The following is a 16,167-nucleotide window of genomic DNA, read 5'->3' on the forward strand; positions in this document are numbered from 1 at the left end:
ACTGCCCAGCTCACATAAAATTTTTAACAATGAATGTTACGGCTTTTTTCCCCCATATTGTAAGAGTTTGAAAACTTATTTAAAGCTGGGCATGGTGGCACACGCCTTTAATCCTAGCACTTGGGAAGCAGAGGCAGAGTGACCAGGTGATCTCTGTGAGTTCCAAGACACCCAGGGTAACACAAGGTAACACAAACCCTGTGTAGAAAAACAAAAACCAAACAACAACAACAAAATGCGGGGGGCGGGGGAGCAAGGCTTGTTTAAAAAGAAAACATTAACAGTAAGAATCATGGTGCATAATTCAATCAGTCTGGTACAAAGAAAACAACCTTATTAATATTCCAAGAGGTTAAAAAATATATTACCAACTTTGACTTCAGAAAAGTATAGACTGGAGGTTGGAGAACACCAACTGGCTCTTCCAGAGGTCCTGAGTTCAATTCCCAGCAACCACATGGTGGCTCACAACCATCTGTAATGGGATCTGATGCCCTCTTCTGGTGTGTCTGAAGACAGCGACAGTGTACCCACATACATAAAAGAAAAAAAAAAAAGTATAGACTGCAAGAGGGTAGAGGAACAGAAAGAAAAATTATTAAAATTGTGTAAACAGTGAGTCTTGGTGGTGAGACTTCTGCCTGTGCACACTCGGGAAGCTGGGGCAGGAGGATCACTTCAAGTTCAAGGCTAGCCTGTTTTACACAACAGATTCAGGTCAGTCAGGGCCACCTAGAAAGAGCCATTCTCAAAACCACAAATATAGCACGAATAGTATAGTATGCTTATTGGATCCAGTTTCCATCACTCGGTTCTTGAAAAATAGACCCCATGCCGGGGTCTACAGGGTAAGGGTTCAAAGGTGAAAGAAATATTGATCATGCCAGAGCCTCAAACAGAACAGAATTGACAGAGAGATAGCTCGGAGCTACCTTGGGGTGGGGAGAACATTTGAGAAGTGAGAGACCTTTCTATGCAAGCCGACAGGTAATATCAGTGTATGTGGTAGGGGTGACAGATTCAATATGGTAAGACTGTTTGTCTTCCATTCCCGCTGAGTTCCCGCTGAGAGGTCCATGTCAGTGCCATCCTCAGGTGTCCTCAGAATTCCAACACCCGCTGGTAGAGAGAAGAGGTTGGCTTATCAGTCTCAGAAACTAAATGAGCTCCAGTCAGCCTCTCAAACTTAGAAGATGCACAGCTTTCTTTCCGCCCTGCTTAGCTGCTTTGTTAGCTTGAAGCAAGCTAGAGTCACCAGGGAAGAGGAACCTCAGCTGAGACAGTGCGCCCATCAGATTCCTCTCTAGGCAAAGTCTATAAAAAGTCTAGAGGGTGTGTTCTTGATTAATAATTGGTGTGGGAAGACCCAGCCCGTTGTGGGAGGTGCCACCACTAGTCAGATGATCCTGGGTTGTGTATGAAAGCAGACAGAAGACTCTTAGGTCAAAATGGCGGGTCAATCTGCTGTTGCAGCATCAAGCAAGTGGCTGGATGGTTTTCGAAAGTGGTATTATAACGCTGCAGGATTCAATAAACTGGGGATAATGCGAGATGCTACACTACATGAAACTGAAGATGTAAAAGAAGCCATAAGAAGGCTTCCTGAGGACCTTTATGACAGGCTGTTTCGAATTAAGAGAGCCTGACTATGAGGCATAGGATCTTGCCTAAGGATCAGTGGACAACATATGAGGAGGACAAATTCTACCTTGAACCCTATCTAAAAGAGGTTATTCGGGAAAGAAAGGAGAGAGAGGAGTGGGGGAAGAAGTGATCTTTTAGATAAGATCTGTGGGTGTGCCTGGTCTCACCATACTTCTACAAAGTTATTTCAATCTGAATCACAATTTAAGAAATATTTGCTCTACCTATGTCTCACTTTAAATAAATGTCTATTGTAAACATGAAAAAGAAACAGAGAAAGAGAGAGAGAAAACGAAAGAAAGAGCAGACAAAAGTTATGTAAAGAAAGCCAGTGTGTTCTGCTAAGACTAGATGTCCCAGGGTAGTGTGGTACCCAGGAAGAGGGGAGAGAAGAAGAGGAGGAGCAAGGGGAGGATAGATTTGGGGTGGAACTGGAAGGAAAAAAAGAAGGGGATGTAGGGAGCCATTCCAGACTTCCTGGTCAGCAAGATGGAAGTCTGCTCCAGGTAGTAAACAAGCCCATGTTTGGTGGATGGCCTGCCCTTAATCCCTGATTGGCTGAGCAAGCTTCCTGGTGAGGTGATGTGACCTGTGGTGATTGGTGGGGGCGTGGTTGTGGCTGGAGTGGAGAGAAAAACACTTGTAACAAGAGAGGCTAGGGGATTTAAAGTAAGTAGCTGCCTGAGTAAACTGCTTAAAGAAGAACCGGTGGTTGGTCTTTCTTGCTGGTCGAGTGGGACACGACAAGGGGACTGTGAAGTGAATTAAACAAACAAACAAAAAAAAAAAAAACGACAAGGGGACTGTGAAGTGAATTAAACAAACAAACAAACAAAAAAACTATTGTTGGAAAAAAGAAAGCCAGTGTCTTAGTTAGGGTTTTATTGCTATGAAGAAGCATCACGACCACAGTAACTCTTATAAAAGATAATATCGGCTGGTGAGATGGTTCAGTGATAAGAGCACTGACTGCTCTTCCTAAGGTCCTGAGTTCAAATCCCAACAACCACATGGTGGCTCACAACCACCCATAATCTGACACCCTCTTCTGGTGTGTCTGAAGTCAGCTACAGTGTACATACGTATAATAATAAATAAATCTTTGATTCGGAGCAGTCAGGGACTGAGCGAACAGGGCCAACAGGAGCGAGTAGAGGTCCTAAAAATTCAATGCCCAACAACCACATGAAGGCTCACAACCATCTGTACAGCTACAGTGTACTCATATACATAAAATAAATAAATCTTTAAAAAAAAAGATAACGTATAATTGGACTTGCTTACAGTTTCAGAAGTTCAGTCAACTATCACAGTGGTGGGAAGCATGGCAGCATGCAGGCAGACATGGTGCTGGAGAAGAAGCTGAGAGTTCTACATCTCGATCCACAAGCAGCAGAAGGAGACTGTGTACCACACTGGGCAGAGCTTGAACATAGGAGGCCTTCAAGCCCACCCCATACAGTGACACACTTCCTCCAACAAGGCCACACCTCCTAATAGTGCCACTCCCAATAGGCCAAGCATTCAAACACATGAGTCTGTGGGGGACGTTCTTATTCAAACCACCACAACCAGTAGACATCATCTATTGTCTACAATTCTTGCCTCCTCCAGGTTCCTGCGTTAGGTTTCTTTCGGTCCTGACTTTATTTCATGATAGGCTACAACTGTAAGGTGTAAAACAAAATAAATCCTTTCCAAGTTGCTTTTTGCCATGTTTTTCTTTTTAATCACAGCAATAGAAAAGCAGAGTGAGACACCTTCCCAAAGTTATATGAGGAATAACAGTGGCTAGGGAGAGAACTTTGTGTCAGCCAAGCAGCCTGCAAATTGTTCAGGGAGCTCTGGGCATGCAGCTTCTCAAGTGGTCACCCACGCTGAGGAAGGCTTTCTGGTGCTGCATCTACATCTGAGCCACTGCTGTTCTGTAAGGAACCCTCCCACCCATTCACACTCACATAAGTAACTTTCTTTGATCTGTTATACATGCAGGATGAATAGACATCTGTTAACATCACCTCAGGAAAACTCACATGATGCCAGGTCTCTAGATGTTAACATTCAACCTGCAAACATCCCTTGAGCTACTGTAGGAATTGGAGCACCTTGACAGACAGTCTGTGGAACTTGTCACACAGATCCTACAGGAGGTGGTGTGGCGCTTTGTTTCCTGTGGCTTAGCAAAAGTAGGATGTCAACAGGGGGGGGNNGGGGGGGGGGTGGATGCATTGGGAAGAGAACACACCCTGGCTATTCTCCAGCCATTTGGGCAGGTATTTTCACTTTCCAAATGGTACAGAGGAGCAGTGAGGTTGAAAGGTCAGGTGACCTGCCTGGGGTCAGACAGCAATGCACTGATCTCAGGATGTCACAAAAGAAACCAAACCTAAAGAGTTTTAGGAGGCACAAGCTGAGGGAAGGCTTCCAAAGGATCCTTTGTGTATGTCTTGAAGAGCGAGAGTAAACTTGAGTCCATTCCCGTCTTCCCTAGGACAGAGCTAGCAGCAGAGCCACCAACCCCTCCAACTCTCCTGGGGTGAGATTACCCCTTCAAGTAACATAAGGGCATGATTACCTATCATCTGTGGGCTTCTAGAAGCATCCCTCTTAGAGAGGCTAGCGCCTCACATCTGGGCAGTGCAGCCTGCCTGCAGCATCTCACCCACATGGTTGTTAGAATGTGTAGTGTGGATCAGACTCTTTGCCAGAGGCCCTGTGTGGTCTCGGTGAAGGATGCTGTCACCATCATTCACAAACCTGGAGGCTGACTTTGCCTCCCATCATCTCTCACATCCTTGGGCATTTCGTCTACAAACCCTGTACCCAGCACCATGTTCCACATCTCTCACCTTGTCCTGCACATTAATAACTACCTCACCCCAGCCTTGGAAATGTGTGAAAATGCAATGGAGATCAAAGGGTCTCCAAGGTGGAGCTTTGAATGTGAGACCCCACAGGAGGCCTGGGCCAATGCTACTGGAAACTAACCTTATTAGCTTGTAGACTATACAGAATAAAAGAAAAAAAAAACTTAACTTGACATTTCATAGACGTCCTAAAGATGAAGAACCATCTAACTATGCAGGGAAACAGTACCAACAGTGCCTGTGCGTTTCATGCTGTAAACTCTGCATAGAACATCTGGAAAAGGAAGAGGAGACTCCCTTTGGGCTCCTCACCTCATCCGTAGAGTCTGAAATATAGAGCCACTTAGATGGAGAGTGGGAATATCAGCAGTTCAGTTTCCGGTGGAAGGAATTACATTTCCAATACTTGGCGTGCTAGCCGGTATTACATTCCCCATGGTTGGCATGGTTTCTGCCACGTGCACAGGTCCAGTGAGGTAACAACAAGAGGCACAGTGCATAGTGCCCAGGGATGGTCCTTACTCTCCAGGCCAAGCTCAGCAGTCAACACTGATAACCCAGGCCAACTCTTTACCCCAGGCTAGACCAGTTGCTCTCATGACCCCAGTGATCTACACATGGCTGTAGAAAGCAGGCCTTCCAGGATGAACCCTCTGCCCCAGATTTATTTATTTATTTATTTATTTATTTATTTATCTATCTATTCCTTCCTTCCTTTTTTTTAAGATTTATTTATTTTATGTATATGAGTACACTGTAACTGTCTTCAGACACACCAGAAGAGATCAGGACATCAGAACCTATTACAGGTGGTTGTGAGCCACCATGTGGTTGCTGGGAATTGAAATCTGGAAAAGGAGTCAGCGCTCTTAACCGCTGAGCCATCTCCCATCACACGGCAGCCCCACAAACAGGCGACATCCCACTCCTTTGCCCTCATGAACAAATCCCAACTCTAGGGTTTCAAGGATGCCAGAGAGGGGGTTACAGAAGCAAAGAAGTCATGTTTGAATGATATTCTCTTCATTTATTTGCTCTCTTTCAATTATTCACGAGGCTGGGGAAGAGAAAAATGGACCACTGAAGTCGCAGACGTTTAGGCAAAAGAGGGATTTACCATCCTATCTACCAGGCCACGATTCTGCCGGGAGGGCCTCTCTGGAAGGGCTCTGGCCCGGTTCGAGCAAACACCCTGGGTTCTTTGTTTCCGTCACAGAAATGTCATGACAGTTCCTTTCTTTCCGATCTGCCAAGCCTCCAAGGGGAAGAAGCGGATAACGATCCTTTAGGAGGAAGAAGGAGAGATGTCAACTCCTGCATACACCCCTCATTTGTTAAGGTCCCTGCCAGACAGGCCAGCCCATATCAGCCTGCAGGATATTTTGCCAATCTGCCCACCCCAGCTAATGATCCTTGCACCAAAGACAAGTCAGAAGAAAGGTGATGGCTATACCGGTCCCAGTGCAGACTTAACGCAATGGCTTCAATACCTGTGCTCTGTGCTCAGGTGAGCATGTTAGGCTGCTTACGGGCTAACAAACAGTCCCCCTGCTTCTAACTAACTGCATGCTCCTAAAGGCGTGCCCAGGGTACCAGGCACTTAGTTTTGAACCAAAGCCCAGCTCTAAGTGAGGCGCAGGTTCAAATCTGATTCAAATCTGTGGGAATCAGCAATTGCTCAATCACAGGACTCAGAGGAAGTCCCTGGCGATCGTCTGGCACCAGGGTGGTTGTGCACAGGGCTGACACCCTCAGGTTTCCATCTGTAAAACTGGCCCAATACAGTTATCTATGTCAGGAAGCTACCAAATCTGCCCTGTGCTGTGTGCACGAGCATTACCGTTAAGAAGTATTGTCCCCTCAACTAAAGGACAGCATTTGAGCATCCAACAAAAGCAGCCATTACCAACTTTCCTGAGCCCACTAGGACTCCATTTTGGAAGGCTCTTTCAAACTTATCTCCGTAGTTCTTCACAGGCCCGCTCCAGCCTCAGGAATATGAGACTCTAACTCTGCCTCAGAATGTAAGGATGGGGAGGGGGGAGGGGAGGGTCACCTTGTGGGGGAGGTCTTTTTATCATCCAGCAACTCTCCCGGAGCCTTATCTAGTTCAAAGGTTATCTGCCTCAGGACACAACCAGATTCCCTCGGACCAGCCTGGAAAAGTTCTCCCTTAAAAAACCAGACCCCCTGGTTCAGTGACGGTGAGGAGGCCACTATCACAGTGGTTAAGAGGGTGCCTAAGTAGATTCTCAGTACACACAAGACTACACTGGGGCTTCCCAAACCATCCTTTCTCGGGGCTGTAGAGAGTCGAAGGAATTGAAATCTTGCTAACATTCTGATCACAGACCCACCATTCCAGTGCCTGAGGAGTCCACCTTCGTGGACAAGGACACTGAGTGCTTTCTGGAACCAGCAAATAGTGACACCCCCCCCCCCCCCAACCTCATACAGAGAGACTGAGTCCTGACTCCAGACGCACAAATACGTTCCCTCACTGGCCCTGCATACCGGTCCTGGTCCAGGGACAGCTCCTCGGTGAGGAACTTGAAGAAGCTGGCGCTGTGAGTGCGGTTCTGCTCCGCGGTGCCCACAACCCCGATGGAAGAGACCAGAAGGTGAGCACAAGGCTCTGTGGATTTGTTCATCAACAGGGTCATGCCAGGTCGTATCGTAACGCTCACGCGCTGCAAGGAACACAAAAGTTAAATCCTGAAGCTTGGGCAGGGCATGGCTGGTGTTCAGAAGGGGGCGCGCCAAATTCTTAACGTGGGGGTCCGAGGGCTCCGGGTCTGGGACACTGCCCAGGATCCTTGGGAGTCAGTCACGTCAGGGTCACGCCTGGGAAAGACAACCAGGAAGGGATCTAGGAAGGGAGGATAGGACACGGAAGGTCAGAGGTTACCAGGGGAGTGGGGTCCCTGGGGATGGGAACGGGTCATTGGGAGGTCCGACCCTAGCCCACAAGTTCTCGCCGACCCTCACTCACGTCTTCGGGTTTGTCCAGGATGGTGGCTGTGGCCGCACACAGCCGGTTCTCCAGCCCCGCGGGTATGCGGCTAGCCGGCAAGTTTGTTTCCAACTCAACGAATGGCATGTTAGCGGGAGAAGAGTGGGATCGCCAAACGGTAACTGCACCGGGTGAGCTGTGGGAGCCAGTAGAGGTTCCAGAAAAGGAGCGCGGGGAGGGGCGGGGAGGAGGCGGGGCCAGGGAGGCGGGGCCGGGGAGGGAGAGCACAGCTCTGTTTCTCATTGGCCAGGCAGACTCGGCCCTTCTAGATTGGCTATCAGAGATACGCCTCTTCCGCTGTCACGTGTGCCGGCTCCAAATTACTGGTCCCAGGTTCACTACCTTTGGCCCTCCCAGTCGGCAGGTGGCTCTGTTTTTCCCTCTGAGCGTCCCAGCTAGTTGCCCACAAGGCATACATTTCTATAGGAGACTTAAAGGCTTAAAGTTTCTTAAATGATTGTGATCATTTCAAACTCAGTACGGGAACCGCACTTCTTTTGAACAATCTTGAGACCAAATAGCACGTGAGGTGTGCTTAGGCAAGACCCTAGGACAAGGGCATCTCTCTCTGGTCCCTAAGATACCTGAGTTTGTAAACTCTTCTGTCAGGGATAAATCATTGTCCATTAGAGAGTGGTAGAACTACTTAAAACAAACCAATCTGGCCGGGTGGTTGTGGTGCAAGCCTTTAAAACCAGAACTCTGGAGGCAGAGGTAGGCAGATCTCTTGAGTTCTAGGCCAGCCTGGTCTACAGACTGAGTTCCAGGACAGCCAGAGCTACACAGAGAAACTGTCACACACACACAAACCGAAAAAAGCAATCTGTCCAATTACACATAGGAAAGTGTGCATACTAAAGGATCCAGAAGCAAAACCATTACTCTTCTGTTAACAATGTATTTATTAGGTAAGGCACATAAAAGACGTCTTATGGCACAAGATTAAGTAGCTTGACAGTTTGGAGCCGGAGACAGGTAGAAGGCAGCAGTCAGGGTTAGAATGCTTGGGACAAGAATTTGGAAAGTCAGGACATACCAAGCAACTTCCACTCCCACAAAGGAACCAGCCCTGCACCCCACCTATGGCAGGAAGCAAAGACGCAGAGGACAAAGGTCTTTCACTAGTCAATCCCCGTCTCTTGCATGTATTCAACTGAGAGATCATAGATCCTGCATGCCAAAACTGAGGAAGGGAGGCACCAGGGTTGAGGAGCACAGAGGGTCACGTGGTACCAGATATCAATTATATGTATATGTGTATATACATGTATATACAAATATGGCTTGGAGGATGGGGGAAGGTTCAATGGTTTGTAAAGTTTCAAAGAAAAGGAATATGGCCAGATACGTTTCTCCCAAGTATTTTCCTGGAGCTCTCTCCAGAAGTCAGATAAGAACTGATGTTACAGCACAAGCCAGGTGGGGACACAGAGGGAACACAGGTGATGCAGAGAGGAAATTGCGGACCAGAGACCCTATGTCCTAGTGACAGCCAAAGAGCCAGACAGCCTCATCTCTTCGCTTGCACGGCCCCGAGTTTCCCTTGACCGTCTGTCTCCCAGTTCGAGCTATTCCCTCAGTGTAACAAACACTGCACAGAGAGCTTCAGCTTCTCTTTCAAGGCAGGGTCCATCAAGGGAGGCATATCCTTGGCCTTCAGGACAACTTCATGGGCCTCCTGGAAGAGGCTCTCCCCCACTTCGGCTTCTACTCTCTGACGCCAGGCAGCCAGTTTGGGTCGGCTCTCAAAGATTTTGCAGCCAGCACTGACAGGCTGTGGGGAGAAGGAGTCAGGTAGAGGGGATAAGTTCCACAATCTACAGGCAGCATGCCTGCCAGTATTTCCCCCACTATGTTGTCCCTTCCCCCACCATGTGTGAAGTGCCTCTTGATACCCCTATAGAAAGGATTTATGAGAATTTACTTTGTAATGATATGAATAAGTGACTGTTCGAAGCTCAGTCATAAATTGGGCATTTTATGTCACTACCTCCCAAGACTTAGGACATACTGGAGAAGACAAAGAATATACAAGCCTGAATAAAAGGGAAGGGAACCTGTGGGAACCCTGGCTTCCAGGTATGGAAAGGCGTGGCATTTAAATATTATTGGGCCCATTAGCATCCTGTCCTGGAAGGATGAAGGACACATGAGCGTCTCATCCCCTCTCTGAGGATGATGGTTAGGAGGAAGGGACGATTTCTTCAATGGCCACTTGGTAAGGTGTCCATGCTCCTGAAAACAAATCCTCACCCATTGTCCTGTAAGACACACACACAAAGAGACACAGACACAGACACAGACACAGACACACACACACACACACACACACACACACACAGTAGAAGAGAAGTTAGTGGGAAGGAGACAAAGCAGTAGAAGGGGACAAGAAATTATCAAAATACATTATGTACATGTATGAAAGTATCATAATGACACCCATTACTATGTGCAATTGACATATGCTAATAAAACAGTTTAAAATTCACTTTAGAGATGAGGAAGGTGAAGGCGCCAAGGGAGGAGTGACTTATCCAGGGCCCCAGAGCCAGAAAAGGCAGCCAGAGCAAGGCTATCGGCTCCCTCCCAGGACTCTCCATCATTCAGCAAGCCATCCAACTCCACGACACTCACATGCATCAGCTCTGTGATGGCCACCAAGTCAGCCACAGAAATATGGGATCCTGTAAGGAAGGCCTGGTTCCGCAGGAACTTGTCCTCTAGCACCTGCAGGCACCCATCCAGTTCAGCCAAGGTGGATGCCAGCATCTCAGGAGGTACGGGCTGTCCCAGGAACACAGGGAACATCATCTGATGGACCAGCAAGAAGAAAGATTCGGCTCTGTCCAATATTCATCTTTTTGTCCCACTCTTTTCCATCCATCCATCCATCCATCCATCCATCCATCTAAGTTCTTAAGATCTTTCCTTTTCCTTTCCCCATATAAAATCATGCATGACTCTCTATTGCCCTTAAGACCAGGACCTCAACCGGAAACCCTTCCCAGTGTAGATCCCGCCATCACACCCCCATTTGGCATCCCCCTTGATTGTAAGTGGGACTTCTCAAGAGAAACATGGTAGTTGAAACACCGTGGAAGGAATTGTTGAGCTTTTAAAGCCAGTACTCAGGAGGGGCACCAGCATGAAATGCTGACAATCTGGGCTGGAATTCTAAGATCGTCAAGGTGACACATTGAAACAGAACTACTAATTAAATATTTATTTGTTTGTTCGTTTTTCGGTTTGTGTGAATGAGTGCACACATGCTCTCATAGGTGCACGTGCATGCCCTCTATCACCACAGCATGCTTATGGAGGTCAGAAGACAACATGCAGGAGTTGGTTCTCTCCTCCTACTGTATTGGATTGCAGGGATTGAACTCAGGTTGTCAGACTTGGTGATGAGTGCCTTTACACCCTGAGGTTTGTCACTAGCCCAAGAATTTTTCTTTTTAACAGGGAATGCCATCTCTGATGCGCCTTGGGAGCATCCCCACAACTCACCTTCTGCCACATGGCCCTGGTGCAACAACTCCGCAGGGCTGTGTGCTGCCATGCCAGGTACTCGTCTACACGAGCTCGAGTCTGCAGATCCTGAGGGTACCAGTGGTCGGGGGCCTTGTACTTTCTACTCAGATACAACAAGATGGCCACACTGGAGGAATGAAGAGAGATGGAGAACACTCCCTGGTCATTCTTTTTTTTTTAAAGTTTTATTTATTATTATAAATAAGTACAGTGTAACTGTTTTCAGATACTCCAGATGAGGGCATCAGATCTCATTACAGATGGTTATGAGCCACCATGTGGTTGCTGGGATTTGAACTCAGGTCCTCTGGAAGAGCAGTTAGTGCTCGTAACTGCTGAGCCATCTCTCCAGCCCTCTCCCTGGTCATTCTTAAGTCACCCTGGTCTAGGACTAGGGTGTCTTGTGCCTGAATTTCTGCAATCATTTCTTACCCAGCCTGGGGACCCTTTCAAATGCAAGGGAAATGGGAGCTCTCCTCTGCTCAGGTTCCCCTGGGGTACTTCCTTCCTGCAGGACTGGTCAGAGCCTTTCTCTATTCCCTACCACCACCACCACCACCACCACCACCACCGCCGCCACCACCACCACCACCACCACCACCACACTGCTGTGGTTGCCTGCTTCACCTCAGGGGTGCTGCCTCAGCTCTTCAGCCCATACCTGCGAATGGTCTAATGTCACAGCCTTCACCTTTGTCCTTCCAACTAGAACACACTGCCCACAAACCTGGTACATCAGTACAGGAAGTTCCTGCTCATTTACCACCTCCACAGCCAGCTTCTCTTTCATGTCTCACTTGAAATCACTAACCCTGACCCCCCAACCTGTCTTGTCCCCACTGTACTCTCCACCTGTCACCTTACTGTCACTCCCCCCTCCAAAATGCAAGTCCCATGGGGGCCCAGACTATGATCTGCACAAGCTCCAAGGTCAGACGGCAACCTGGTGCTAATGGGTGCTCAGCGGAGGGCAACCAAGTTCAATGGGTGCTCCTTTGGCTTCTAGGGTAGCTCCTCCCTCCAAGATCTGTGGTACTCCAAGACCTGGTGCAGCCACTCTCTTTGGCACTATCATTCCTCCTGAGCGCTGGGCTCTCAGGGAAGGGGCCCGGAAGCAGTCTGGGCTCCCCCATCTCCCTGCCTCAGTTTCCTCATCCATGAGATACAAGGGGGGTGAGGCATACCATGTGTTCAAAAGTCCCATCTCAGCCCCAGGTACCTGCTTGGGTGTTACCCTGGAGCAGACACAGAAGCCATAGTCCAAGTTGGCAGCATCAGGCCCAGACAGGTGGCTTGCCCCACACAGCTTGGTTGCAAGCAGGGAACATGTTACCTCTCTGCCAAGACGAAGTCCCCATCCTTCAAAGCTGGCACCTTCCTCAAAGGGTTCACCTGGGCGAAGGAATCTGTGTACTGCTGACCTGAGGAAAGAGACCAGAGCATGGAGCTGAGGACTCAGAGACTTTTTAAGGTCTGCTTGTCTCCTTCTCTACACTCAAGCACCAGTTTTCCACAAGAAGCCTCGGTGAAGAGGAAGCCAACAGGCAGGGCAGCGGATCCTCTCACAAATCCATTTGCCTTCACTCCTGGGAAGCCTGGGTCAGAGTGACTACTTGGGTCTGGGAAAGATTCTGTACTTGATTCTGTGCAGCTATGGCCCATACACATCCTAATGCAAACACCCAGTCTTATTCCTGGGCCCTGATCATTCTTTCTATCCCAGGCAAGAACTGGGTGGGTGTGGTAAGAATTTTGGTGTCTTTCTTAAAAAAAAAAAAAAAAAAAAAAAAAAAAGCACAGAAATATTATGGGACTATGTCTTTGTTTTAATCCCAGGTATGGGAATATAGGGCTGCTTCCCAGCAGGTGACTATGATTTAACTGGTGCTCTAGCAAAGGTGTGGTTTTGCCAGCTGCAGAGAATTGTTGCAATTGTATGACATTTTGGAACTCTGGGGAATTTTCGGAAGATATACAAATGCTTGAGCCCTGATGGAAAGGGCTGGTTGGCCAGCTATTGGTTGGGTGCTGTTGGCTGTGCTTTGTCCAGTAGTCATGTGTGAAGAGCTGAAAAGAAGAAATTTGATATCCTAACAGTGAAGATCAAACTTGTCCAGAGGAACTCCATACCCCTAGTCAGCAGGAAGTAATCTAATGATACAATGTTCTTCTCTTTCCCTTCCATCCTTTTTTCCCTTCTATCTAGTGTTAGGGGGTTGAAAGGGTGGAAGAAGAGGGGTGGAGAATGGCAAAAGAAAAAAGGAACCCCAGAGTTGGAGAGATGGCTCAGCAGTTAAGAACACTGACTGCTCTTCCAGAGATCCTGAGTTCAATTCCCAGCAGCCACATGTTGGCTCACAACCATTTGTAATGAAATCTGATGACTTCTTCTGATATGTCCAAAGACAGTGACAGTGTATTCATGTACATAAAATAAATAAATAAATTTTAAAAAAGAGAAAAAAAGAAGCCAAAAAGTAGTCAAAAGTCCCATTACAGGTGGGTTCTTCTATCCAGACCGGGTAACCTGTGTACACATCAGAGCTCCAACATCCTTTTTCTCGGTTCTTAGCTCAACATAGCTCTTGCCAGAACAAGTTTCCCAATCTGCCACTAGGAATCCAGCAGCTCTATACTTCTTTCTTTTCTGTGCCAAGCCCTCAGAGCTCCCTCTTTACTTGAGATTCCCAGACAGAACCAAACCCCATGCCTAAACCAGATCTGACGGTACAAGGTAGGTTGCCTGGTCCATGTGAATGGAGTCAGAGGGCATTTGGGGAACTCAGGTTCTTCTAGATCCATCTGCGGATCTGTCTTTCCTTCCACTGAATGGACTCCATTGCTTTTGCCCATTCTCCTTTCACAAACTGTCCATGTGCAGCCCCCGTCTTGCGACTCAATCTGGATGTACTGAAGAGGTACTGGAGCTAAATAGGACTCAGCTAAATAAGAAGTTCTGGAGTCTCTGCTTGCCCCTCCCCCACCGACTCTCCAAGCTCCGGTCCAGTTGTAACTCTGCCTCTACTGAAACCTGCTTCAGTAGCTGGGTTTCTGCCCCACTCCCCCCGTCCCCCCCAAGGCTAATCAGAGCAGTGATTTTCCAACTCAAGGCAGAGTGGCCCCTCCCACTGTCCTTTCACTCAACCCTCAAGCTGATTGGCAACTTTTATAGAGTTAACATCTAGAAGCAGGTGTGTTTGTGTGTGATCTGGGGGAGGAGGGGAGGAGAGGGGGGGTGAAGCGGGTCTGGCAAGCCTGTAATTCAGCTTCTTGGGAAACTCAACCAGTTCAATGTTTCACTGGGCTAACTGAGAGCGCAACACCGGGACTCACTTGCACCCCTCGCCTGACTGCCAACGGCTGCATAAGTTCAGCAGGCTGCAGACTTCCGGGCCAGCCAGCAAAGCCCACCTTTAAGCACCTGCATGGTATGAAGTTGTAAGAGGATGCTGTTGTTCTTACTGCGACTCTTTCTCAAAATGACAAGTAGAAAGAGCTTTGGGAGCATGGCTCGGTGGTGGCATATATAATAGATATCCTGGTTCGGTCCCCAGTAAAATACACACACACACACACACACACACACACACACACACACACACACAACTAATGGCACGCAAGCCTGGACACTGGAGGGGACTTGCTCTGGTGGACAGGAAACACACAAGAGTCTTGAGTGAAAGATCACCCACCCAAGCAAAACAACCCTTTTCTAGCCCAGCATGCAGAAATGCAAGACGAGGTTCCCTCATTTAGGAAAGGAGTTAGTTCAACTTTTTTTTTTCTCTCCAAAGTCTTTAAGAAGGATCACCATTCTTAAATCTCCAAAGGTGAGATTTTCAAGCCCAGCTCCCCTCCTCTCGCCGTAGCTTCCAGGGCGCCTTTGCATCCGGTATTGGGACTGATGTTATTCACTAGGAAAAGGTCCTTTAAAAATTCACAGCTGATAACTGATACAACTGCTTTCTCACGGGAGCGGCTTTTGCACACCTGGCCTGGCCAGTCACCCACCCGCTGCAGAGGTGGGAGGTGCTCCGTACAGAAGGCTGCACACTTCCCAGCCTGCCAACTGAGCCCACCTTTAAGCAGCTCTATGGTACGCAGCTGGAAGGGGATGCCGTTCTTCTTGGCGAAGATGTAGACAGCACGGCAGGGTTGGGACATCAGGTCCAGGTAGAGCTCCAGACCCATGGCGGAGGCTGTGGGAGTAGCCGCTGGCAGACCTCGGGAACTAGCCTCGGGTGAACTGCCTCTGGGGACAGAAGCCGGAGCAGCCGCAACGGCGAGCAGGAACGGCTGGGTCCCAGCTCCTCAAGTGCCTCTTAGCCTCGATCGGAGCTCGATCCCAATCTTCCTTCCCATTGGATGACCACAAGAACTTTGGGCCAATCAGTGCCGGACTGCAAGTTAACCCCCGAAACAGATGAACCTGAACTATGAGCCCGAGTCTTGGTTTGGAGCCAAACTGGCCCCTGTACCTCCGTGCTTCAGCCAAATGAGGAACGGAACCCAGTAAAGGAAAAACTGACACAACCGGCGTCTCTATTGGTGAATTTAGGGGCAGATTAGCCGTGCTAACTGCCCTCAAATTCACTTTCTTTCCCTCCACTCACAAAAAAGGTTGAGGGAGGAGTGGCTTCGGAGATCCTTGACACAGAAAGGAAGAAGGAAGTGAGACTACCAATCCCATCCAGTTCCTTGGGCCCAGGACTCAGGTTGGTTGTAATGAGTGGCCAAGTATGTAAATGCTAGGTCCACACCCCGTGAGGGAAATGATCAGGCCTCCTTATTCTTATTTATTTCACCCCAGCTAATCCCTCTAGCAGGAGGGAGGATTGAAGACATGCCTAGGATTGGATAAAACTTCTCCGCCTAATGCAAAAAAAAAAAAAAAAAAAGAAAAAGAAAAAGAAAAAAAAGAAAAGGAATCTTCAGTGGCAGCCAGGGGCACCTAAGTCCTATATGACATCATCATTTCCCCAAATCTCCAAATGATGGGGGAAAACCAACTAACCACCACCACCACCAACAACAACAACAACTACAACAACAACAACTACTACTACTACAAGGGCTGGAGAGATGGCTCAGCAGTTAAGAGCATTGACTGCT

The 16,167-nt window shown here is 48.2% G+C and overlaps 2 protein-coding genes and 1 pseudogene across 3 annotated transcripts; 1 reads left to right on the forward strand and 2 right to left on the reverse strand.

The window, feature by feature from the left end:
- On the forward strand, nucleotides 1,435-1,906 carry Gm19326 (predicted gene, 19326; annotated as a pseudogene).
- Nucleotides 5,521-7,662, reverse strand: Ddt (D-dopachrome tautomerase). The gene is made up of 3 exons (NM_010027.1): nucleotides 7,504-7,662; nucleotides 7,026-7,201; nucleotides 5,521-5,794 (listed from the first exon to the last, which is right to left on the reverse strand). The coding sequence occupies exons 1-3, from the start codon at nucleotides 7,609-7,611 to the stop codon at nucleotides 5,722-5,724; spliced, it is 357 nt and encodes a 118-aa protein (NP_034157.1). The 5' UTR covers nucleotides 7,612-7,662; the 3' UTR covers nucleotides 5,521-5,721.
- A 742-nt stretch (nucleotides 7,663-8,404) lies between these two features.
- Gstt3 (glutathione S-transferase, theta 3) lies at nucleotides 8,405-15,710 on the reverse strand. 2 transcript variants are annotated; one of them, NM_001346523.1, is made up of 6 exons: nucleotides 15,135-15,710; nucleotides 12,389-12,476; nucleotides 11,032-11,182; nucleotides 10,159-10,335; nucleotides 9,778-9,785; nucleotides 8,405-9,298 (listed from the first exon to the last, which is right to left on the reverse strand). In NM_001346523.1, exons 1-6 carry the CDS (start codon nucleotides 15,244-15,246, stop codon nucleotides 9,232-9,234), a joined length of 603 nt encoding a protein of 200 aa, NP_001333452.1. In that variant the 5' UTR covers nucleotides 15,247-15,710; the 3' UTR covers nucleotides 8,405-9,231. The 2 variants fall into 2 exon arrangements, with proteins under 2 accessions (NP_001333452.1, NP_598755.1); NM_133994.3 differs by lacking the exon at nucleotides 9,778-9,785 and having other exon boundaries at nucleotides 8,410-9,298; nucleotides 15,135-15,702.
- Between the last annotated feature and the right edge of the window lie 457 nt (nucleotides 15,711-16,167).

The sequence above is a fragment of the Mus musculus genome, chromosome 10 (assembly GCF_000001635.26).
Source record: "Mus musculus strain C57BL/6J chromosome 10, GRCm38.p6 C57BL/6J".
Lineage (NCBI taxonomy): Eukaryota > Metazoa > Chordata > Mammalia > Rodentia > Muridae > Mus > Mus musculus.